This window comes from Cimex lectularius, unplaced genomic scaffold, assembly GCF_000648675.2.
Source record: "Cimex lectularius strain Harlan isolate CLEC.00 unplaced genomic scaffold, Clec_2.1 scaffold46, whole genome shotgun sequence".
In the NCBI taxonomy this organism is placed as follows: Eukaryota; Metazoa; Arthropoda; class Insecta; order Hemiptera; family Cimicidae; genus Cimex; species Cimex lectularius.
In genome coordinates, this window is record NW_019392654.1 from 437791 (window position 1) to 461933 (window position 24143).

General features: G+C 35.0%; 3 protein-coding genes across 4 annotated transcripts; 2 read left to right on the forward strand and 1 right to left on the reverse strand.

The window, feature by feature from the left end:
* The first annotated feature begins 480 nt into the window (after positions 1–480).
* On the forward strand, positions 481–5883 carry LOC106672903 (protein arginine N-methyltransferase 1). 2 transcript variants are annotated; one of them, XM_014404705.2, is made up of 8 exons: positions 481–588; positions 862–962; positions 3328–3470; positions 3712–4001; positions 4617–4854; positions 4912–5072; positions 5152–5203; positions 5267–5883. In XM_014404705.2, exons 2-8 carry the CDS (start codon positions 890–892, stop codon positions 5435–5437), a joined length of 1128 nt encoding a protein of 375 aa, XP_014260191.1. In that variant the 5' UTR covers positions 481–588; positions 862–889; the 3' UTR covers positions 5438–5883. The 2 variants fall into 2 exon arrangements, with proteins under 2 accessions (XP_014260191.1, XP_014260190.1); XM_014404704.2 differs by having other exon boundaries at positions 521–730.
* Positions 5884–8471: 2588 nt separating this feature from the next.
* Positions 8472–11900, forward strand: LOC106672915 (eukaryotic translation initiation factor 4E-1A-like). Its single transcript, XM_014404723.2, has 5 exons — positions 8472–8726; positions 8917–9072; positions 10829–11006; positions 11079–11221; positions 11288–11900. The coding sequence occupies exons 2-5, from the start codon at positions 8930–8932 to the stop codon at positions 11397–11399; spliced, it is 576 nt and encodes a 191-aa protein (XP_014260209.1). The 5' UTR covers positions 8472–8726; positions 8917–8929; the 3' UTR covers positions 11400–11900.
* A 2043-nt stretch (positions 11901–13943) lies between these two features.
* LOC106672904 (exportin-2) lies at positions 13944–23327 on the reverse strand. Its single transcript, XM_014404706.1, has 13 exons — positions 23060–23327; positions 22841–22986; positions 20331–21032; positions 19616–20093; positions 19360–19555; positions 19129–19229; positions 18893–19049; positions 18735–18826; positions 15014–15314; positions 14784–14951; positions 14561–14707; positions 14273–14433; positions 13944–14215 (listed from the first exon to the last, which is right to left on the reverse strand). Exons 1-13 carry the CDS (start codon positions 23142–23144, stop codon positions 14124–14126), a joined length of 2826 nt encoding a protein of 941 aa, XP_014260192.1. The 5' UTR covers positions 23145–23327; the 3' UTR covers positions 13944–14123.
* Positions 23328–24143: the final 816 nt, after the last annotated feature.

Here is a 24143-nt window from a genome sequence, read left to right on the forward strand (position 1 = left end):
AAAAAATTCTTGAGATAGAGAATGATTCTTCGTTAAAACTTTCACAGATAAATAGTACTTTTTTTATTGAAATGAAAAATATTACGTTTATTTCATATTTAAATTATTGACAAACATTTTATTTGGTTCAATTATTAAACGAACTTGGAAATGGAATAATGATGAATTTTTATTTATTGGCTCGTTTGAAAAGAAAATTTGTGAAAACCTACATCCTTGGAGTATTGCAGCAAATTAAAAATATTTATTTTATTTCATTAAAGTTAAAAGAATAAAATACTAAATAAGAAATTGGGGATTTTTCTTTTGGGTCTCCAAGAGATGGAAGGGAGCCCCTCCCGCGCACCGTCTTTATTTGGCTGATAATATGCAAGTAGATAATACACTATCGTGCGTTTAGCAACGATTTCTTTACGAACTTTTCCATTTTTTCGCAAGATTATTTTGATAAATAATTAATAAAAGAAAGTTTGAAAGTATTATTTCCGAGACTTGATTACAATCCGGCGTCGGTTCTCTGAGGTGGGGGAAAAGTTAAGATGGCCAACTTCTGAATATCGCGCATCTTCCCGAGGCTGTATATAAAAGGTAGTGTAATAATAATTAATTTACGCAACCCCCGTGTCAAAAGCCCGGCTTTTGCACGAATCTTTTGTAAAACCATTTTCGCAAAAAAGTCCGTTAACGCCGGCCCATTTTCCGAACCAGAGGAGAAACACGGGAGGAAGAAGTGAGTAGAAAACGGAGCGTCACATGATTATTTAAAGTTTTTTTTTCCTCTCCACCTTTGTCCAGTCGAAAATGTCCTAGGCAGTTGTCGAATCCATGGGTTTAAAACACGGTGACATTTCTTTATTTCAGTTCGAATCGTATTTTTCACAACTGAGAGATGGACGTGCAGGTCGATTATGCCGCGAGGCCGGTTCCGGTCGAAAACGGGGAGATGCCCAACAAAAATTCAGGTTAGTTTTTCAATTAAAAGTTATTTTAATATGCCCTGCTCATCTTTTAAAAATACTATACAATTTTTATAATTTCAGTATTAACTGTATGCAACCTTTAGATTTTGATTTTGATTTAATAAGCGCAAATCCGCACATGTACGTATATACATAAAAACATGTGCAGAGTTTAGCCTATCACTATTCATAGCCCATGGGCAATTCCAGCTTTTGTTATTTACAATAAATTACCGGGCAGCCCCTCGAGAAACACCAACCCCGAGTGTTGGCATTCTAGGGACAGGCCTCATTCTTATCTGTCCAGCCACTAAGGTTGGGCTTTGGATGCTGTTAACAGCTAGGACAATTCAGCACCTAACACATGCAGTTCCAAGCCCATTCATTCTCATTCTTAAATACATTCTCTCCTATTTAGGTAACATTCATTCAATTAGTGGTACTAAATATTCCTCCACACATATTAACCTATTTCAAGGTCAATGGGGTACTAAACATTCAGCCATCGACCCTCTCATACTACACATTCAAGCTAATAAATTACTTCTTTCAATTAGTTATTCTTTGTATGTAGGGTCTTGGTTGAAATGAAAAAGTTGGTGTCTGAGTGGATCAAAGCCACGATAGCTCGTGGCTAGAGCAGCGATGTATTGAGCCAAAGGTCTTGGGTTCGTGTCCTGCTCATGACACTAACTTTTTCATTTCAACCAAGACCTTACATACAAAGGATAATTAATTGAAGGAAGGAATTTGGTCAATTAGAACACTAAATATAATGGATCTAATAAACTACATTCACTATTAACACATGCTAAAGACACAAAACTATAATGCAATAAATCATCCCTGTTTCCTCCAAGAATTTAAACTAAGCAAAAAGAAGGAAGGTTCCCATGAAGCATGAGGAAATACGACACTTGGACAGCACAAGGGTCCAGACCTCACACGATAAAACTGTCATCATCCTTATTGGGACCAATATAAAAATCAAAGGTCTTTTTCAAGGGACTCAAGAGGAGCTGTGAGCAGAGAGCAAACGTGTGGTAGGAGAAAAGAGAGACCCTTGTAGAAGTGACAAAGGAACTCAGAAACACCACTTTTTTTTTAAAGGCTGTAAGCTGGTGTTCACAAGTTATTCTTAAGCGCATCAATTTATTTCAAGAAAATTCTTGTCTAGAGTTAAATGACTGAATCTATCCATTATCAAGTGCAGATTTAGTTGAAGGATAATTAATTTATAAGAAAAATTGTTACCAAGCCATGCCAGATTAGTGCACTGTGATTTCACCTAGCTAAATTCCAGGAAAGTCCTCAATTGAGAAGAAAGGTCCTGGGAGTTCCCCCTAAAATAAGAGAGATTTTAAGGGGATACAAATCTCCATACTTAAATAAAACTTTGAAAGTATCTTTCTTTTATTTAAAACAATCTTATCATATAAGGAATAATTACAATAATCTCTTAACATTCGCGGGTGTTTGGTTCCAGAAAACTGCCATGAATGTTTAATTTGTAAATGTTGAGTACTATAAGGAGAGCAATGATACCCAAAATTGAGATACAATTTAGAACTAAAAAAATAGTTTATTCGAAATAAACGTAGTGGAAGACATAACAGTGTTTGAACTTGTTCTTTTCATTGTTTGTACTTTTTAATGTACAAGGAAACAAATTAATATTAATTGACTGTTTCACCAAATAATTAATTTCTTTAAGAATTTCCACATAAGGATTTGAAGCGGCCTTGATATCCCTTTTAAACTTGAAACTTTGATTTAAAGGTGGGTTAAAATCCATTGCTTGGTAGACGCATAAGTTGGTCCCTCAAGGTTAAAATTTCCCTGAGCTGTTTTGAAGAAAAGCTTTGGCCTGCATAAAAAATGTAACATACTCCAAAAATTTACTCTTTCACCAAGAGTCAGGACGGTTTTTTTTCCATTTTGGAAGAGGAAGCATTTTGCGACACATTAGAGAATAAAACAAATTGAGAAGAAAGAAGGAACAGTATATTGAAAGCAGGCAAAAGTTTGGAGAGAATCAATTAGAGCCTCCAATACATATTAAAAGACTTATTATTCATGCAAAAATAAAATAGTTTTTAAAATGATTAATAAATTTAATTTCACCTGATGGGCCTGGCTCTGCTCTCATGGAAGTCCCCCCTCACACACCTGAGGAACTGAGCCATCGGCTGCTTCATCCGCGAAAGCTCGAGAACACAGTCGAATGCATGACAGCACAACTAGATTTTGTCTTACCCCCTTAAGGCCATTTTCTATTGTTTCTCATATAATAATAGATAGGGGGGGGGGTAAACCAAAGTTAATCATATTTTTATTTTTTATTCATTTTTTTAATATATATTTGTAGAAGGAGTTGTCCTCATGGAGTTGCAAAACGGTTCCAATTCCGATGAGTGCGGTGATATAAATCCAGAGGAGATGACTTCGAAGGATTATTATTTTGATTCATACGCCCATTTTGGGATCCATGAGGAAATGCTTAAGGACGAAGTAAGAACTTTATAGCTTGTCGATAGCCTTCTGTTTTAATAGGCTGAAAGGATAGTTTTTTCCTGAATTTTGTGCAATTAAAGGCCCATCGTCAAACTGAAAGAAATCTGTAAATTGTGAGAACTGTCCTTTTGAACTATTAAATTGATATACTATTATATTAGCATAATATATATGATATATTCATAACCATTTTTTCAGTTTTTTTATCTACATTCTTTGGTGTTTTTTTATATTTCAGGTTCGTACTCTTACGTACCGCAACTCCATCTACCATAATAAGCACCTTTTCAAGGACAAGGTCGTATTGGATGTCGGATGTGGGACGGGCATTCTTTCAATGTTCGCCGCTAAGGCCGGTGCGAGAAAGGTCATCGGGATCGAGTGCTCAAACATTGTTGAGTATGCCAGGCGAATCGTTAATGATAACAAGCTCGGAAATGTCATTACGATTGTCAAAGGAAAAGTTGAAGAGGTAGAACTGCCTGAAGATGTCCAAAAGGTTGACATAATCATCTCCGAATGGATGGGGTTAGCTTTTTCATTTGTTTTTAATATATCTAACAGATCTTTTCAATTATATATAGTGTATAGTAAATATTTATTATATCAATTAGTTATTCAGATATCGTGAGATGCGGTAGGGTGTGATGTAGGTTTCAGAAAAACATTTTCTTTATCGTGCCAACGTTTCGATCTTTTATTGAGATCATCTTCACTGGCAGTGGCACTCTCAACACGACATGCAAGGATGGCACAATTACACAGAAGACAAACACTTTTAGCCCTGAAGATGATCTCAATAAAAGATCGAAACGTTGGCACGATAAAGAAAATGTTTTTCTGAAACCTACATCACACCCGACCGCATCTCACGATATCTGAATAACTATCGATTAATGGTCACTAATCTCTACATATATCAATTAGATTACATAAAATTGTTGAATCATTGTTTTGTTATTGCATTATTCTGTGAGAAGGAAAAAATTTTATTGAACTTCAGTCATTTGCTTCCTATATTTTTAAACTCGACCCTTTTTTTAGAGGATGAAGTTAATAGTTATAATAGAATGCCTGAATTTATTTCAGTTTTGCCAATTAGGCAGATTAGGTAAACTTTAATTTATTTTCTCTTCTAACCAGTTACTGCTTATTTTACGAGTCGATGCTTGACACAGTTGTGTTTGCCCGTGACAAGTGGCTTTGCCCGGGTGGTTTGCTCTTTCCCGACCGTGCATCTCTGTACATAACTGCGATTGAGGACCGTCAGTACAAGGATGAGAAGATCAACTGGTGGGACAACGTTTACGGTTTTAACATGAGTTCGATACGCTCAGTTGCTATTACTGAACCACTAGTCGATATTGTCGATCCAAAACAGGTTAGAACCTCGTGACAAAATTTGTTGTACGAGACTTAATCATTTTTGTAATTATAGGTCGTTACCAATTCATCGTTGATTAAAGAAGTGGATCTATACACAGTCACAAAGGCTGATCTGAACTTCTCAACTGATTTCGCTCTGCAGGTCTTTAGAGATGACTATATACAAGCACTCGTCACTTATTTTACTGTCGAATTCACTAAATGTCATAAAAGGTGAAAAAAATGTTTCTTTTTCTTTTAAATAAATTTGAGCCAATCCTACAAACTTAATTTGATGTTATTTAAAACACAGAGTATGGCTTTCAACATCGCCAGAATCTCCCTACACGCACTGGAAGCAAACCGTAATATAACTTAATAATTTTAACACTTGAACTGAGTTAATTACATAATTATTACTTTTACAGGTGTTTTATCTTGAGAAGTATATCACGGCAAAGAGGGATGAAATTGTGAACGGTACTTTCACATTAAGGCCGAACCCTCGAAATTCGCGTGACCTTGATTTCAAGATTGCTGTCAATTTCGATGGTGAATACGACTCCCTCCATGAGGTCAATTCTTATCGGATGCGGTAAAAACACAACGGTTAATAAAATCATGGAATGAAGAAATCAAGCATGGAAGGAAATTGAAAGAAGGATAGTTTGGGAAAATCTAATTTTTTTAATTTTTTTGGTTCTTCTTTCTTCTCCTTTTTTAAAATTTAAATTATAATATCGGTATGTCGTGTATGTATAATAAAAATGAAATACAGGGAAAGTGTGCTTTTTTTCAAGAAACAATGTGTCATTTCAATAATGTCTCGTTACACTATTTTCACCCTGATATTTGTTTTCTATTTAAAATACATTCTAATTGTTTTATTGCTTACATTTACATTAATCGCTGGTTATAACTTGAAGTATTCAACTATTTTCATTATTATTCCATTGTGGTTTAATATCTTTTTTTTGTACCATATTTTTTGTCTGTGAAAGAGTGCTCCTACATGTGAAACAATAAAATAAAGTCGAAATTTTGATTTTCCAATTTTTCTTTTATTCTTATCTCCTGAAGCTGGTAAAATGCTGAAGATCTTGAGATCTGGACGGAAGCAACAAAAATAGGCAGACCACTGATGACACCACACAGCCCAATTGTCTTTTCTTCCGTTCTCAACTTGCAGGTATTTTTGTATCCAATACAGGTTTTGTTTAGTACCTAATCAATTTTTCAGTCTAGAAATTTATTAACAGAACTAAACCAATATGCAATAAAGGGAGGTTCAGTGATGGAAAGAAGAAAATAAATAAAACAACCTGAAATATTTGTACATAAGTTGACGATGGCACATGCGATACAGAAAGTGTCTGATTGGTATGCAAATAGAAGAAAATTCGACACCTGAAATTTTAGATGTTTCCTATTACCTACAGTTACACGGTGGTGCTTGGTGTGTATTCCCCATGGATAATGACAGTCTACTTTAGATGTAAATTGTAAGCATTTTCAATATGTTTTAGATATAATAAATATTTATAGACTTTTTAGTTCATAAAATAGTTGCGTTTTGACCATAATTTTACCCTTCCTGGTAAATCTTGGTGCATGTTTTAAAATGCTTATTTTAAATGCTTCTTTTAAAATTCAACAATTTAAGGAGCACGGGGAAAAACCTCTGCTCACAGAAGAAACAATTTGTTTGTATACTGATGTATCTAAAGAGCTTTTTACCTTGTACACCTAAGTCTAATCTTTCAAGCCAAAATCAGTCCAACTCAATCTGAATAGTTAACATATCCAAAACTCATAGTTTCAAGTGTTCATGAGATTGAAATGCACATTGCGTTTACAGTTAAAGGTTACAAACATAAAGCTAAATCGGATGTCCAATCAGAGACAAACTGGATGCTAGAAACCAATGAAGAAGTAAGTATACTCATACTTGTAAGAAAAAGGCCACACTGCAGAAAGAGTCCAAACCTTTTTGCTAGTTAAGCATTTCTATGGTCAGTGTCTTAGCATAGAGGATAAGGTGAGAAGTTGGAAACCAAAGTCTTGCTCAGAGATCAAGGAAAGATTGTAGAGATAGATCCTGCACAGGCCATATAAGCAAACAAAAGGCATTTCTTTCGGACACACTGGCGTGTGGCCTACAGCTATAGATTAGTGGAAACAAATAGTTCTTAAATGGTGCAATATTAAATAATCCTGAATGTTATGCAATTAAGGATTGATTAAAGTTCATTTACATGAACAAATAATGTTATCTATTTTCTAATTCAAATTGAAAACAACATACACAAAAATCAACTGGTGAAATTTTTTATTTCTGATTTCATTTGGTATGTTTTACTAAGTGTACATTGTAGCATGAATAATAATTGTAAAGAGTACCAGTGAAATTGGCTTGTTTTGTTTCTAACTTATGTTGTTATATTTACTAGTAGTAATAAATGTAGTTATACAGCATTCATCCGGTAGGATAACTAGGGAAAGTAATTGTAATCAGGAAACTAGGAATCAGGGCTATCCACGCCATTAGGCAGTAGAGTACAAATTGGTTTGTTCTTATGCCCAACTGGCTGGGTCAATCACCAAGTCCCCAAATTCCTCCTTGTAGTATGGGCCAGACTGCTGTGTTGCAGCTGAGTGCAAATCAGCTTGTTCTCACCTTCAGATAGCTATGATTCAATCTTTGCATTTGCATCCCCAATTCCTTCGCAACCAGGGCCAGACTGGTGAGTTGCAGCAGTGCAAATCAGCTTGTTCTCTCCCCCAGATAGCTATGGTTCAATCATCACATCCCCAATTTCTTCCCAACCAGGGACAAACTGGTGAGTTGCAGTAGAGTGCAAATCAGCTTGTTCTCTCCCCCAGATAGCTATGGTTCAATCATCACATCCCCAATTTCTTCCCGACCAGGGACAAACTGGTGAGTTGCAGCAGAGTGCAAATCAGCTTGTTCTCACCCTCAGATAGCTGTGGTTCAATCATCACATCCCCAATTTCTTCCCAACCAGGGACAAACTGGTGAGTTGCAGCAGAGTGCAAATCAGCTTGTTCTCACCCTCAGATAGCTATGGTTCAATCATCACATCCCCAATTTCTTCCTGACCAGGGACAAACTGGTGAGTTGCAGTAGAGTGCAAATCAGCTTGTTCTCACCCACACAGAGCTATGGTTCAATCAGGCTACTCCTCTGTAAGAGTATGTTCTTGTTTGTTTGAATCGTACAGTATATATGGTTTTTTTGGTTGTACCCATTTCAAAATGAAATATCTTTAAATCTATCATCTCTTTCATTCAGCCATCCCAAAAGTTACAATAACAACGTATAATTATAATTAATAATATTTGTAATTATACGTTTTTGTTAACTTTTGTAAAAAATTTGTACTTATTGTTGTGCTAATTCTAAAATGTAATTGACCTGAAACTTGTGATGAGGTGATACACCCAATGGTGCTCCACACGGCTCACATAACACATTGTGTCTTTAATAGATAATTTACGCGAAATATTGTTATTTAGGTACTCCCACTTTTAGCAAAACAGACTAGCAGTGTCGATTGACAATGCCTTCATCCACAGCAATTTTATGCTGAGACGACTTTATGATAGCGAGCATAAGACCGAAATAAAGAAAATTGTCGGAAAAATACGATTCACAGTTGAAAGTCGAATAAAAGGGCTTTGATAAGTTTAAACTAAGAGAAGGGGCCCCTTTTCGCCCCACCTTTCTTTTCCGGAAATCAAGTAACCTCAGTTGGAAAAAACAAAAAATGTTTTAGGAAACAGTAAAAAATTGTTTTGACCCCAGTTTCAATTTAAAAAAAAGAACTCTCTAGGAGCACACATTTTCACATTTTAGATAAATCAAAGGTAAAAAAAAAACAATTGCTACAATAAATCTTATATTTTCCTTATTTCCTTTTTTAAAATATAAAACGCTCATCCTAAAATGGCTTAACGGAAAAAGTCAGTTCTCGTAAAAAAAAAGAAAAAAAAGAGCATAACCTAAACCTTAACGGAAAAAAATCGTATTTAATTTTTTTGTCTGTTCTTTTCTCAGGAATTAAATATAAATGGAGGTGTTCTCGTATTGGGATTACAAGCACCCTTTGGAGCACACTTGGACCCTTTGGTACCTGGACGGGAACAAGACAAAGTCCTGGGCAGAGTGCTTGATGGAGGTGGGGAGTTTCGGGACGGTTGAAGATTTTTGGTGGTAAGCACCCCCACATTATAAAATAAAACAAATAAATTAAAAAATTTAAAAAATCGGAAATTAAAAATACAACAAACAAGTTTGAACTGCCGAAATTTTTTAAAATTATAAATAGCGTCAAAATTATTTGTTTCTTGGAGAGGCGAAACGGGAAGATTTAAAAAAATCATTATTCCACGTTTAAATGAAAAGTTATTAAAAAAATATATATATATTCAAGTTTTTTACCATTTTTAAGTTCTGTTCTTATAATTGTTAAATTATCTAAAACTATTTTTTTCATTTAAAATTTTTTAAATTATAAACATTTTTAAAAATACTTTATTGATTTATATGTAGTTTTGTATATTTATATTATTTTTAATATTGTTATGGCAGCAATATTTTTATTATGATGTACTTGTAAAGGGCTAATTTCCCATATATAAATAAATATTCATTTAAACTGCTCAAAAATGAATAGGGATATTTGTAATTTATAATTATTGTATTAATTTTATTAAATTAACTGATATATTCTTGTTAGTTGGGTAAAACAAAATAGAAAATACTAACCAAAAACAAACAAATGTTAATCCTCATTTTTAATAACGGATTTGTGGGTGTCGGTGGCCGCAACGGTTTAGGCGTTGACACGGCGCTCATCATTGTAAGGTAAAGGTCCCGGGTTCGAATCCAGCGGCCCTGCATTCGAACCCTTCATACTTACAAATGGTTTTTTTTTTTTCAAAAATACCGGCACCCCGAGGGTTAATATAACCTCTGCTGTTGCAAACCATCGTTTAAAAAAAAATAAAAAACGGATTTACTTAAAAATAGTAAACATGAACATTATTCATTTTGAAAACAAACACCTTTTTTCGTCTTTTCTCCATTTTAATTCAGTTGTTTTAATCCTCTTTAACCATGGAAATACATCATCTTGAACCAGAAGTTCGTAATATCAATAATCAAGGGCTCCGGCAAGTGGATATCCTAGAGGCAGTCGGCATTTCCCAGAGTGTCATCTCCCAGGCTTTAGAACGATTCTGAGAGACTTGAAGTGCCAATGGGAGGCCTGGTAATGGATCTCGGCACATTACATCGCTAAGAGAGGACAGAAATAATGTCATGGGGATGCAAACAATGCCCCAGGCTGTGCGTGCTCCCTTCAGTGCAAATTAGAGGGGGCGGTGTAATGGTCTGTGCTGGGATTAACACTGGAGGATGGACTGAAGTCCATACTGTTGAAGGCAACTTCACCGCAGTCCATTATGTCCGAGAAATTATTGAGAAATACATCCCTTAAACCAGGGATCTCATTGATCATTGTTCATCAATGTTTAGAAAATCTGGGAATTTCCCATCTGCTCTTTCCTCCATTGTCTCCAGACCTCACACCTATGCCTAAAAGGTGCACAGAGATTTTAGCTAACAGAGGATATTTACACGGTGTTAATTTAAAAAAAAAATTATTATCCAATAAACAAAATTATGGAATTAAAACCTTCAAAATCCCACAATTAAAGTTTCCTTCAGTAAAAATAAAAGTAAAAAAATAAATAAATTTCCATAAGTTTTAATGCCATTTATAAACAAAAATAAAATAAAAAAGTTAGCAAAAGTACATACTATAAAATTGGCAATATCCCTAATCGTTTTTGATCAGCTTATATAATAAATTCCCACTGTGCTGTGGTGTAGTTTTCTTAATTTTGTGTAATTCTTGATGAAATGGCAGCTTGCCCATCATTGTCATTACAAATTTTTTTCTTAGTTTATTTAACCATATCAAGCCGGTTAGCCATTTGAAAGGAGGATGTGATTACTCACTTTTTAAGAAGGGGATTCGGCCAATGTGGGAAGACGAAGCAAACAAGAATGGAGGTCGATGGATACTAAATGTTGACAAAAAGACATCACATCAGAGATTGGACCATTACTGGTTGGAACTGGTGAGTTACAATGTCTACCACTCTGTACTATTAATAACTTATGTTAAACCATAATCACTTGATGTTTTTCAGGTGTTAAATATGATTGGGGAATGCTTTCATGGTCTCAACGACAAGATTAATGGGGCAACGATCAACATTAGGAGTAAGGGAAATAAAATTGGGTTGTGGACCCGTGACTCTGAAAATGGGCAGCATGAGATTATTGGCATTGGGTAGTTAGAATGAATAAAATTTGTATGATTGGTAAGATAACATGAAATATAACAAATTGATTTTAGGATGAAACTCAAAGAGCTCATAGGATATCCACCGCATGAAATAATTTCTTATCAGGTGCATACTGATGCCCTCCATAATTCAGGCACTGGGAAGTATAAATACTATGTCTGAAAAGAAACTAACAACAATCAAACCCCTTAAAAACTAAAACTAAAAAAAAATTAAAAATCAGCAAAAGAGAACAACAAAAAAACAACAAAAATATTAAAATTAAAAAAAAAAATTTAAATCAACTTTAATACCAGACTGTTCCTTTTTTTTTTTTTTTTTTGTTTGGTTTTGTTTATTTTCCTACCTAGTTCCTTTCGCATACTCTGATATTGCCTCTTCCTCGCCCAAAACGTTCTTGTTTGAGGTAATTTCAGTAACTTTTTTTAATTTATTTTTTGTGCCCCACACCGATTTTGACCCTTTCCCATTTGGACTCCGGCATCAACCCGCCTAAACTGCCAGAATGAGCAAAGAAAAAACAGAACACAAATAACCTGCGATTTGAGAAAGACACAGAAGACACGACAGAAGCTGAGAAAGAGAAGGCTCCGTGCATTTGGTTGTAATTCCTTTATATTTCTCTCTTTGAATATATATTGAAAAAGAAAAATAATTTAGTTACAAAAAAATAAAAAATGAAGTTTAAAATTGTTCACTTTTTATTTATGTATTTAATAATGACTAATTATGTGTGATTGTTGGTTTGAACAGGAGATTTTAACTAGGTAAGGCGATTTCAGAAATTTTGTGAGATAAATTACTGTATTTATGTTGATTGCAGAAATGGAAGTTTCAACAAGGATTTCTTTCGCTTACACTACCCTTTTTCTTAACTTACTGCGTGTGGTTGGAATTCTGTACACCAAACTTCTCTCTGTGTCTCCAAGCCATGTGTGACAGTTTGAGGAGAATTCTTCTTTGGATAAAATATTAATCATTGCACCCAAAGTATTTCCTATTTTGTAACCTTACATCTTATATGCAAACTTTGCAGCCCCAACCACGCCATCGCCGTGGATACCAATCGCTTGTTCTACTAGTGATTTGTATCCCTCTTTCCTACTAGGAACACATCAGATGGACTCGGACAAATATCAGGGCTCAAAGCACTCAGAATCCCACCTCATATAGGACCATAACCCACCCACAAATTAAATAATTTATAAATCACAATGAAACTATAGATATTCTGATTTGAGATTTGTTCATATTGTTTATAATGATGCTCCTTTTGGTAGGCAAGAACAGACCACTTCACCCAACAGCAGAAGTAAAGCTCTCTTTTTTTGGAAGGAAGGGGACACGTCGAGCTGTGTTTTATACCAATTTTAAAGAGCTAGTACGGCAGACTTCTCTGGCACATTTCTTTCATGTGCAATTATGTCAATGCTATTCCTGAACCTCTTTTCCTATTTGAAAGCTACGTTTGATGAAATTAGGCATATATGACCTTTGCAGTGTCTGTTCCCCCAAGGAATTATGCCTCTGCAGAGGATAGGTGCTGTCTGTACTGAATCTGGTGAGGTCCAATACATCTTTCTGCTGGCTTTACAATCTGTCCAGCCCAGTTGATCAAGTCTATGTTTTGGTAGCGTGAAGATGTTCGTTGTAGGTTTGGTACATCGCTGTACAGATGTGCACCATATTTAATTCTTAACATATATTTTAGAACATTTAAGGCTTGTTCACACTTTTCTCTACATATATTAATTTCAGGTTTCCACTGTAATTTTTGGTCAATCACCACTCCAAAGAATTTGAATGAAGAGCAATTCTAATTTTTATCTACCAAGATCTAATATGGTTGGAATCAAAACTTTGGAGTGCTGAATTAGAACGATGTGGCATTTTTTTCTTATTTTAGGGTAAATCCATATTCCACTTAAAGAACTTTTTTTTTTACTTCTGGTAAGATGTGTAAATCACAGTTGTATACATTTACCACACAAGTATCATTATGTCATCCGCAGATTGAGATTCTAATGTTGGTTATTACCAGTTGCTTGAGGAAACTTGAGTAATTGGAAAATAAAATTGGGCAGAGAACCTGAAGAGGCATCTTACTGCGCCATAATCATTATTTTACATTTTTAGAATGTAGGATGTTAGTTTAGGGCAGTAGGACGATGGTTTATCTTATTGCCAACTTACTTGGCAGAACAACTGGACCCACATCCATTTAGTACTGTCCAATGAAGAGTAACATGTTGAATAATGGATGTTGACAGAGCCAGTGGCTGTGTTACTCGCTCCCCAATACCCAAACTTGAGCAACACACATTACAATTACAATCCGCAGTGTCTGAATAGTTTGGGCATCCAACTTGTATTTGCCATGCTATGGTGCTGGATCCTAATTCTGGCAGAGCCCATGATTTTTAAATTAATTATAGTTTGTAAAATGGTTTGATCCCTCGTCTGCGTCACCCAACGGGTAGTTGTATGTTAACTCCTCTTGTATGTCAGGAATTACTTTCCTTTAGCTTTTTCAATTCAACAAAGTTGAAAGTAATGTACAATTTAAGTATTAATTTGTAAATTGATATTTATTATTTGTAATAAGTATTAATTTAAAAATAATACTCATTAATAACTTTGAGTTTTATAGTATGGTAATTCATCTTTAAAAAAAAGTAAATTAAAAGTTTTATTCTACAATTTCAATAACACAATTTTTTTTTTTTAATTCGAGAGAAAGGAGAACCTTACAATAACTTAACAATTATATATATATACATTAACAAGCTTAAAAAGTAGTTACAATGTTTCTGACCGGGTTTTTATAGTTTTAATTGTAGAAAAATTGTATAAAACTTCTTATATATATAAATATATTTTAAAAAGTTATGAATGAGCAAAGCAGTTCTTCAGTATTTCCATTTGGTTTGTGGTAAGGGACCCTCCTAGCTGAAGGTACAAGTTAGGATCTACCATTCCTATAAGACAAAAAAAATTATACATATAATATATGCTTTTAGCATGCATATTCTTACCTTTTAGGGGATCTTCCTTAACTTGTCCAATGAATACGAGTTCGTTGTGAGTGGCCTCGTAGCCCTGGAAATCTTCTACGTCGACGTAATGGTCCTCGACAGAGACTGTTTCATCTACTGGGTTCTCCATCAAATCTGTGAGGACTTTGAGAAGTTGCTGCCTAAAACAATAATACAACATATTATTTTTTTAATGATGTAAGTATAAAAGTTCCAAATAAAGAAGTTAGTTTAAAAAATAAATAAAATGTATTCAACTTTTCAATAAATGAAGGTAAAGTAATTTACCACTGTTGAGAATAATCCCCTTCTCGAAGCCTTTTATTTTCCACGAGCATTTTTCCCATGCCGAGTGCAGCAGTGCGCCTTTCTGTCTTTCCGGTAATCTTCTGTGCATACGGGACAAACAGTTTTTCCAGTATCATCTCAAACATCCTTTAAAAACCAAACTTAATTAATACTTTATTATTACTATCATTATTGAATTATTTATTGATAGATTTTGATGTACCGAGGTTGAATAGAATCTACTAGGTCGATAAACTCTGTGCTTGAGAATCGAAGTGTGTAAAAACAAAAGAAAACTAAGAGGCAGCAAACGAATTTAGTCGTTTTGCTAGACATTAGCCTCTGGAATAATAGAACGAATATCTGCTTAATAAATGGCTCGAGAAGGTTCCTAAACAAAATAAATAATTTTAGATTGTACGAACAATTTTAAAGACTAGTTTTGATATCAACCTAGGACAGTAAGTGAAGAGACACTGGAGAAGAAAAAATCCTTCATGATCATTTGCTCTAGTCGATATCAGCTTTTGGAAAACACCAAGTATGCCGGGTAATTTGAGATGAGACTCATAAAGCGCTGGGGTTGACTTCCTGATGTAGCTCTTAAATAGGCGTACAAGGCCTTTTACATTGCCGGGGCGTTCCCATAAGGCGGGGGCCAAAAGGCAAGAATACAGGCCCAGGTAGGGACCGGGAATTTCATTGTGGATCTCGAGCATCATTGAAAGAACCTGCATTATATAAGGAACAAACTCTGCAAAATATAAATAAATCAATGTCATCATTTTTTACATTATATTATATATTTGTAAAGAACAAAGTTTCATGCAATAAAGACTTTCAAAATGTGTAAAATATAATAAAGATAAAAAATACCATTTAAAATAGAATTAATTCTTGTCTTAAACATTGTGTATAATTATAACTAAACAATTATAGATATTTTTAAAACATAATACACATTTATGAAATACAAAACATGCAATAAACAACTTTAAACAGTGCAAAAATTAAAACAATAAAGTATGTATTTGTTGTTGTGGTTTTGATGCAAGAGTCCTCAAAGCTCCCTCCAAGAGCTTGATTCGGTGTGAATTGCGACCAAATTCGGAATGACTCTCGTCCGTTTTTCTTTCTAGCTCTCCCTCTTCGTTCTCCTTTACTCCTACCTCATCTTCCCTACCAGAACTTCTTTCATCCATGTTGTCATACTCGGATAAAGTAAGGAAACTGTCTTTTAAGTCTGCTATAATCCTTCTTCTTTTCTTCAAACTACCTCTGTTTATCTTCATCTTGTAAGGTGTTTCATTGTCCAATAACCTCTTGATTGCCGATCTGGGAGGTAGCAGTTTTTCCTTTTTCACATTTTCCATCCTCTACTCTGAGTTTTTCCCCGCAATTTCATTGACTCTCGCAAACTTCTTTTGCTATCCTTCTTAGCAGCAAACTTCTTTTGCTATCCTTCTTAGCAGCAAACTTCTTTTGCTATCTTTCTTAGCAGCAAACTTCTTTTGCTATCCTTCTTAGCAGCAAACTTCTTTTTCTTAGCAGCAAACTTCTTTTGCTATCCTTCTTAGCAAAGGAATTGTCTAGGTTGGCTAAGGTGAGTGCTGGATCCCGAATGAGAGGCGGTGGATGAATTTTCAAAAAAGTGGAAACGGGGCCTTAAAATGAGGAAAGAGCTGGGTGTGTGGCAGAAATCAGAGAAAATAAGCTAAGAAGCTGAACTGAGTCGGAAGAGGGCGAAGACGAGAGACATCAAATGTTGAGAGATGGTGAAAAGGGGTCCACATGGGCCAGGACTGAGATGACAAAGCAACCGCATTCGCTACAGGAGCATATCTACCATTCCAAACAATAAAGTTCAAAAACAATTTTTTCATTGTGGCTCACCATCCCAAAGGTTTCTGCTACCAGAATGCATTTCAAAAGAGCTCTACATCTACACTTGTTAGAGGGTATTGCATACATAGATATATATTTTTTTACATATTTCCGCTACATCGCTACATGATTATATGGACTTCCAGAGTACCAGTGTTCCAAAAAAAAAATCCAAGTGTAAGTACATTGGAAATTAGTACTAATTAGAAAATTTTAAAAAAAACTTTAATTTTTCAAATTTTTTTACTCCCATATTTGTTTTTAAAATGTAAATACATTTGTATTATAGATTTTATTTCACATATAAATCCAATAAGAACTTCGTGATTTGATGAAAGTGCAAGACCTGGGAAAGATCTGCACATGTCACTGACTGCCAGTCACACCACGCTTGTAACGTAATGGAACAAACCTTAAGAGGTTTTTTTTCCAAAAAACAGGATTAAATTCTTCAAGTACCAATATTTTTGGTTTATTGTTTTAAACTTAATTATACTTTTTTTGTTATTACATAATTAAGCATTAAAAAAGATTTTTTTTCTTGCAAAACTTTTTAGAGTTTTCAGCATTGCTCCAAAATGTGAACTCCTAAATGCTAATTCAAATTTAAGCGATTTATCCTTTAAAATTTCTTTCATCTTTGTTACAGACAATGTGTCTTCTTTAAATTTTTTAAATTTATAAAAATTATCAGAATAAAATTAAGTTCCCCACCAGGTTTTTTAAAAATATTTTATTACAGCTTTTGAAAGTAAGGGGCCTGTCACGACATCTTTACACTATGCTATCCACCCTTGAGGGGTCCTTTAGAAATATTTTTTCTGTCGCTAACTAATTTATGAACAACTGTTTAGTTATTTATGTAAATGTTTTCTTAATTTTGTTTTTTCCTGCAACTCATAGCCAGGTGCAATGCAGGAAATATGAATCTAGAAGCATAAAAAAACCACCTGATCTTGATAGGATTTTTCACCAAAAAAGCTACTCCATGCCGTTAATAAATACCCTGATATGGTCTCAGAATTGGTTTCTAGTAGTTCTATATGATAGTAACATTTTCATTATGTTACTAATTTTTAAAGACTCCCAAGATGGCAAAAGTTTGCATTATAAAAATTGTTTTTTCAAAAAATCATTAAAAAATTCCAAAGGTCAAATCAAAAAACAATCTTCACAGTAAAATTAATTAAGGTTTTTAGTTGAGATGAAAAAAAGTTAATGGCACAAGAGGGATTCGAACCCACAACCTTCGGCTAGATACGCTGCTGCTCTACCACCTGAGCTATCGTGACCTCGATCTACTCGAGGTTTAGATGGGGAGTTGATGTCCGAGTGGATAAAGGTCACGATAGCTCAGGTGGTAGAGCAGCGGCGTCTCTAGCCGAAGGTCGTGGGTTCGAATACCTCTCGTGCCATTAACTTTTTTTCATCTCAACTAAAAACCTTAATTAATTGTAATGTATTAATTGGTCAAGCGGACCACGAAATTAGTGAATTTAACTTCACAGTAAAGTTGCAAAAGCGATACGAAAGAGTAAAGGCCTGTGATACCAATCTTATTCCAAAAATATCCTTAACATCCAATAACAAGCTTTGAAGCAGGGTATTAAGAAAAGGTGCGACATTCAGGACATCCATATATGGGGAAGGGTTTAGTGTGATGGTCCAGAATGATGGCTATAACGAATATTTTAAGTGAATATATTAAGTACCATGTTGACTCTATTTCTGGAAGCAAAATACCTGCAATGAGGGTACAGATTTCGTGCATCTGTTATTTCATCAGTGTTTACATAAATATTTACGCATTATTATTATTATTATTATATTTTTAAAATATGAGTCTGCCCTGCTCCGATGCCAACAAAATACTTTGAATGAAAAATACGTAACTAATGAAACAGAATAGATGTCACACATATAACAATTTCTTGGATAATTTTACCATAGGGAGTGAAAACTTAGGCACAGCACAATGACTTTACCCTCAACTTGTTTATTCAATACTGTTTAACTGTTCATATTATTTACAAGTTATTTTCATGCATAAAAAATATAATAATAATAAACACGCAAAAAAAGATAACAATAAACAAATTTGAAAGAAAAAATTCAATTTTATGCCATAAAATGTTAAAATGTATGTCATAAAATAATGACAAAGTGTGCAAAATAAAAATAAGGAGTGTCAGAAATTTTCATGATTCAAATTTTGTCTTAGTTTCATTGCATTCTAAGTTAGGGAATAACAGGATAACATGGAAATCCAATCTTTACATAGCACACTAACCTTGTATATCTTCACGTAGAATAACTTCAAATGTGGGGAAAAGGGCTTCTTCAAACAAGCTCACTGCACTAGAGTTCTTCTGACAGACAACCCTTCAATAAAAATTAAAAAAGATTATAGCTTCTAACAAATTATAACTAAATTTAATATCAATTCACTTTATAGAAATTGAAATAGTCTCAAAGAGGAAATGGTTGAAATGCGGCTTAATAGGATTTTTTGCGACGACTCTCAATTTTAATGTAAGCACTGGTAGCAGTTCACTCAAGAATGGAAGCAAAGAATCCTGAAGTGTTGCAAAGCTTCTCATGATAGCTGGAAACAATTTTAATATTAAAAATAAATACATAAAATACATATACAAAACAATATCCAGAGATGAAAATCATCTAACCTTTCATTGCATAATCGTTTTCTTCAGATTTAGACGTCAAAACTCCGAACAGTCCTTTAAGAAGATCCCCTGAAAGAGGGGCTAAAACTTGCTCGGTCAATCTGCCAACAATTATTAAATAATAATTTGACTATTTGATTTAACTAATGCATAAGGACTTGGCTCGACTAGTAAATAATAATTTGATTTGTTTAATTGAATAAGTTTAAGAATTATTAAAAAAGCACTTACATAAGTTCATTGTTCTGCCTGATAATGAGAAGCTTTTCAATGGCACAAGCTGCAAAGGAATGAACAACTGGATTCACCGCACTTAGATGTCTAATGAGGTCTGGCAATACTCCTAGAAGCATCTCTTTCGGGAGGATACTTCTAAATTTTATTATATACTTTATACAATCTGCTTTAATCACAGGATGAAGGTTTACTGAAAATTAAGACAGTGTTATATACAACAAACTAGCAATGAGGAAAATAGCTAAAATACCTTCTTTGGCGAGTTCAGGAAAAACGTTAGCAGCTGCAAACTCAGGGATAGGAACAAGATCGCATGTCTTGGTGATTCCATGTTTAGTGGTTGAACCTCGCTCGGCAAGACATGTGACAATGTAGAGAGCAAGGTCCAGCTGCATCCAACGTCCTTGATCCGTTCTGTAGTCGTTCAATGCGACTTGCACAAATTGCGAGAAAACACTGGACACCTGCTCACCAAAGTGGCCTGCAAGGACTTTGACAAGATCGCATGCTGATCTTCGCCTTGTTTCAGAATCGAGGCCTTCCACCTCCCTTCGGATATACTCATCAGGATTGTCTTCGAAAAGCTCAAGATCTTCTTCTCGGAATTGTAGGTTTGGAATGATGACCTTGGTTAGAATGTCTGAAAGGACTGAAGCCTCTTCGAATAAATTCTTGTACATGTCTCGTTCAGCAACTGTTGATAAGAATTTAAGCGCCTTGCTGACAAGCTAAACAATATATAAATAACCATTTAATTTAATGTAATCAAGTAAATAAAAAATTATGTAAAGTAATTCCTATAATACAGGAGACATTCACATCCAACCGATGAGGGTCAAGGAGCCTTTATAGTATGTATGTACATATTATTTTAAATTTTTGTATAATTGCATTGTCTTATTATGCTACTATCTACTTTATTTTCCTGTTTTATATTGTTGTGTATTAAATTTTGGTCAACTTACAATATCATTTTTCACTTGTGAACTTGTGTTGATGAGTAAATTCCAAATATCTGTTACAAAACCGGGTAGAAAGGGACGAAATTCTTCATCATACTTCTGAGCGTACAGAGAGATGTTGTCACACACTTGGGTCTTGACCGATTCAATTAAGCCAGGCTCAGAATCTGAATCTGATTCGAGACGTTTATCCTGAAGACGTAAAAGCACTTGAAAACACTCCATCCACGTTTGTGCATTGTCCTCGAAATACTCTGGTAGATCTTGAAAATTAAGAGAATAGAAAATCTTATTCACTAGGAGAAGGCAGGATGCGATATTCAGTACTGCAGCATCGTCGACAGTTGAAAATGCTTTCATGAGTACGCTCATAAGTTTGGTTAATGGATCTGCAAATGTGTCAAGTACAAATTTGATCTCTTCCCATAAGCTTTGCGACTTGAATTCGTATCGATATCGTTTGAAGATGGAGTGTGCTGTTGTCAGGACACCGCTTATGACGTTGAAGTCACCCGTGGAGAATTGTGAAACCATATTTGGGACCAGATCGGGCCATTTAATGGGAAAATCAGATTTTCCGATTGTATAAATTGCATCTGACAGTTGCTTCTGGATTGATGGTGGAGCTACTACCATTGACTGAACTATCACTTTTTTTACTGTCTCTCGATCATTTCCATCAATCTTATCCTGTGCATCTTCCTCCTGCATAAAATCAATAAAAAATTATTCTCTATATTAAGAAAATAAACATCTATTTCATAATGGTTATTAATGTTAAATCAAAATCAGAAATTATGTCCATTATTTGCACACAAAACAGGAACTAATGGGACAATTAAAATAATAACTATAGAAGATGCTAACTTCAGAAAATGTTCAGAATAGAACATGAAGAAAAATTACAGCAAATTTAAGCTTGATACCAATTGGACGTAATCGTAATCAAGAGTCCTGTAAGAATTATTGATCAGTAAACATTACACTATAGGGATGCTGTACAGGCCAGAAAACACTTGAGATAGATATGATCTTTGACTGGACCTACATGAAAGCCCCCATAATAACTCGGGGAAGAAAATAATAGAAAAAATATTTTCGCTTTATTCTTAAATTTACAAATTACATCAATTTTGAGATAAGCCTAGGACTGGTTCTATGCTGGAAGTGTTTCGCACAAAAAATGATCAAGCAATGAGCGTGGAATCTCCCAAGTAATGTGATTGCGCGATGAGTCCACCTCCATCGATAGGAGTTTAGCGTAAGACAGGGGGGTGTGAAAAGTCGGTTCCTAGTATTTCTACTGTTGGAATTTCTACCACTTGTCACCTGTAAGGCTCGTTCATACAAAGGCAATCGGTATCAAGGTGACGGTGGTATTGTAGGGACAAACTCCTTCATTCAAATGGGAAGACTTGAAGGCAACTGGCACATGTGGAAGTCACCAAATGCTAAGCAAAGATTCAACGAATCCCGAATCCCCCGGGTACAGGTGCTGTTACTTGCCGAGCAACAATATTCCATGCTCGCCTAAATGTCAGTTTCCTTGTCCACTTCAAAGTACACAAACGTTCATGAAATAACCGAACTCAAAGATACCGATTTTTAGTCCCTTGTGATGCCTGACAGAACATTGCTCAACATGTCATTTCCGCAGTTCATTCTGAATCGAGCATATTGCTCTGTCTGACACTTGTTTTCATATGCCTCCTTTTTAAACTTTTAAAAAATAGATAGAAGTGACACTTTTGACATTAACAAACTTATTTCAATAGTTCAAATAGATCCCATACTTTGGGACAACATGACTGAACTAATAATTTGGAACACTTCTCTTCCAAATCACCAAAATCGGAAGAAGGTTTTCTATGCGTGGAAACGGATCAAAAGTAAGTTGGGCAACAGTACTATGTGACTTGAGTTTGAAGCCACTACACAAAACAGTAATCACGGCTGCAGCAATGACAGTATCACTGTTGTCCATCACGACTGGTAGAAGTAGAGGACTTGGATAGCATTTGGTAAATACGTATACGCTGTTTCCGCACCAACTAGGTGGTTGTACAAACCCCACATATGAGTATACAAAGAAACACTATTTGGCAAACACCAAGACAAACAGCTCGAGATTTGGCAAATATTCGACAGCAATCAGCGCAAGTCTAGAGCCACCTTTATAAAAATATGACATGATCAAACTCCTTTGGAGAGGATCGAGATGGGATGGAGGGGATATGAATGAATCTAGTCGTCAGGATACTTTTTGTATCTCATACTAATTGCCTCCATGGGAACCAGGCCTAGTTTCTTATTGCAGTTGTCACTAGTGTCGTGCAAATACGCTTCCAGTGCAGATCCAGCCTAGGACGTATACAGCAAAGATTGCTGTAATAAAAACGAGATTATTTCGATAAATATGTTTTGACTTCCCTTTTAATGTCTTTAAAAACAAAAATAAATATAATTGTTCCATGTAATATGTAGAACAAATTTCTGTTATACTGTTGACTTACCGTCGGCCAGTTTCGCTTGATGTAGTTTTTCAAAACGACGCTTCCAGCCATACGAACAGTGGGATCGACTTCTTTCGAGTCTATGAGCCTCAGAAGCAAAACGGGATAATTCCTGTTCAATTCGACGCTCTCCAAAAACCTCTCGGCTGAGAAGAAGACGTTGTTTAAACAGGGGGAATAAATATTATTTTATCAATTATAAAACGTAATAAAACTCACCGGGCCGGCGCACGGCAGGATTGGGGTCCAACGTCTGAATAAGATAGTTGGACAGGGTCCTCAGATTGTCGTCGTTCACTTCCATTTTAACGTTTAACGAGACGTCGACTGCTCCTCAAAAAATGACGGCACGATCAGATTCCTTTTTCGAAAAGTCTTCTTTCTCGACTGGCGGAAAGACAGCAATGACTGAACACTGAACTAGGAACAAAAGTCGAACAGAGAGACGTTAGATTAGAGTGCTGTACTGCTGTTACAAGACAATCCCACCTTCAGCTTTACAGCGCGCTTTATGTATGAAGGTTAGCCAACACAACTTTTCGGGTATCAAAAAGTCACTTTTGTTACCAACAATTATTGTTCATCATAAGATTTCATTGAAATTAATTATTACATCAATTAGTTTTACTCTATTTTATCGTCTGCCTTTCACATACACAAACGTCACAGTTCATCTGCAGTCAAGGTAAAAAAAATCAACAGGAAAGCAGGTGTTAGAGAAGTTTCTAAGTTGTAAGAGATTTTGGATTTTCTAATAAAATTATAATGCTACAATAGGCTTGTAAAAATACATGGCATAATATACATAGTTTTCATTTGCAAAGATCTACAATAACCATTTTACTAATATTTCAAGAATATACATTACAATCTTTTTCCTAAGGACTACAAGTTGATTGTACTTACCTTGACTTTTGATAGTGTTGATCATACGATTCTACTTCAGAAATTACATAAATTAGGCATATATGGTAGATGTAGGTGTATTGATCAGAGAGTGTATTATATTATACTTGGTCCTTTAAGAGCTATCGTACCCCTCATTCTTACAGCATGCCAATAAGACCTAACTCATCAAGACATTCGATTATTGGGCCCAGTTTCAGTGGTTGAATCTCTTCTATGGTTACATTGTACATCCCAAAACACAACCTCTTGCATGCAAGTGTGGCACCACAGTTTGTTAGTAGGTATATCAATATCTCCTCTGTTTTTTTGCAGAAGAACTATGAGTATTATACACAACCAGCAGATTACACTTAATTTTGTCTTGAGACATTAATCGGCATTTAGAGGTAGTTAC

Bases quoted from the DNA above. Each gene is read 5' to 3' on its own strand.
- LOC106672903 (XM_014404705.2), top strand. From the start codon at position 890: ATGGACGTGCAGGTCGATTATGCCGCGAGGCCGGTTCCGGTCGAAAAC. The intron at 4,855-4,911 runs GTTAGAACCTCG...TTGTAATTATAG, and splicing joins ATATTGTCGATCCAAAACAG to GTCGTTACCAATTCATCGTT. The intron at 5,204-5,266 runs GTAATATAACTT...TTACTTTTACAG, and splicing joins ACACGCACTGGAAGCAAACC to GTGTTTTATCTTGAGAAGTA.
- LOC106672915 (XM_014404723.2), top strand. From the start codon at position 8,930: ATGGAGGTGTTCTCGTATTGGGATTACAAGCACCCTTTGGAGCACACT. The intron at 9,073-10,828 runs GTAAGCACCCCC...TTTTTTTCTTAG, and splicing joins ACGGTTGAAGATTTTTGGTG to TTTATTTAACCATATCAAGC. The intron at 11,007-11,078 runs GTGAGTTACAAT...GATGTTTTTCAG, and splicing joins ACCATTACTGGTTGGAACTG to GTGTTAAATATGATTGGGGA.
- LOC106672904 (XM_014404706.1), bottom strand. From the start codon at position 23,144: ATGGAAGTGAACGACGACAATCTGAGGACCCTGTCCAACTATCTTATT. The intron at 21,033-22,840 runs GTAAGTCAACAG...GATTTTATGCAG, and splicing joins TCAAGCGAAACTGGCCGACG to GAGGAAGATGCACAGGATAA. The intron at 19,230-19,359 runs GTAAGTGCTTTT...AATTGTTGGCAG, and splicing joins AGGCAGAACAATGAACTTAT to ATTGACCGAGCAAGTTTTAG.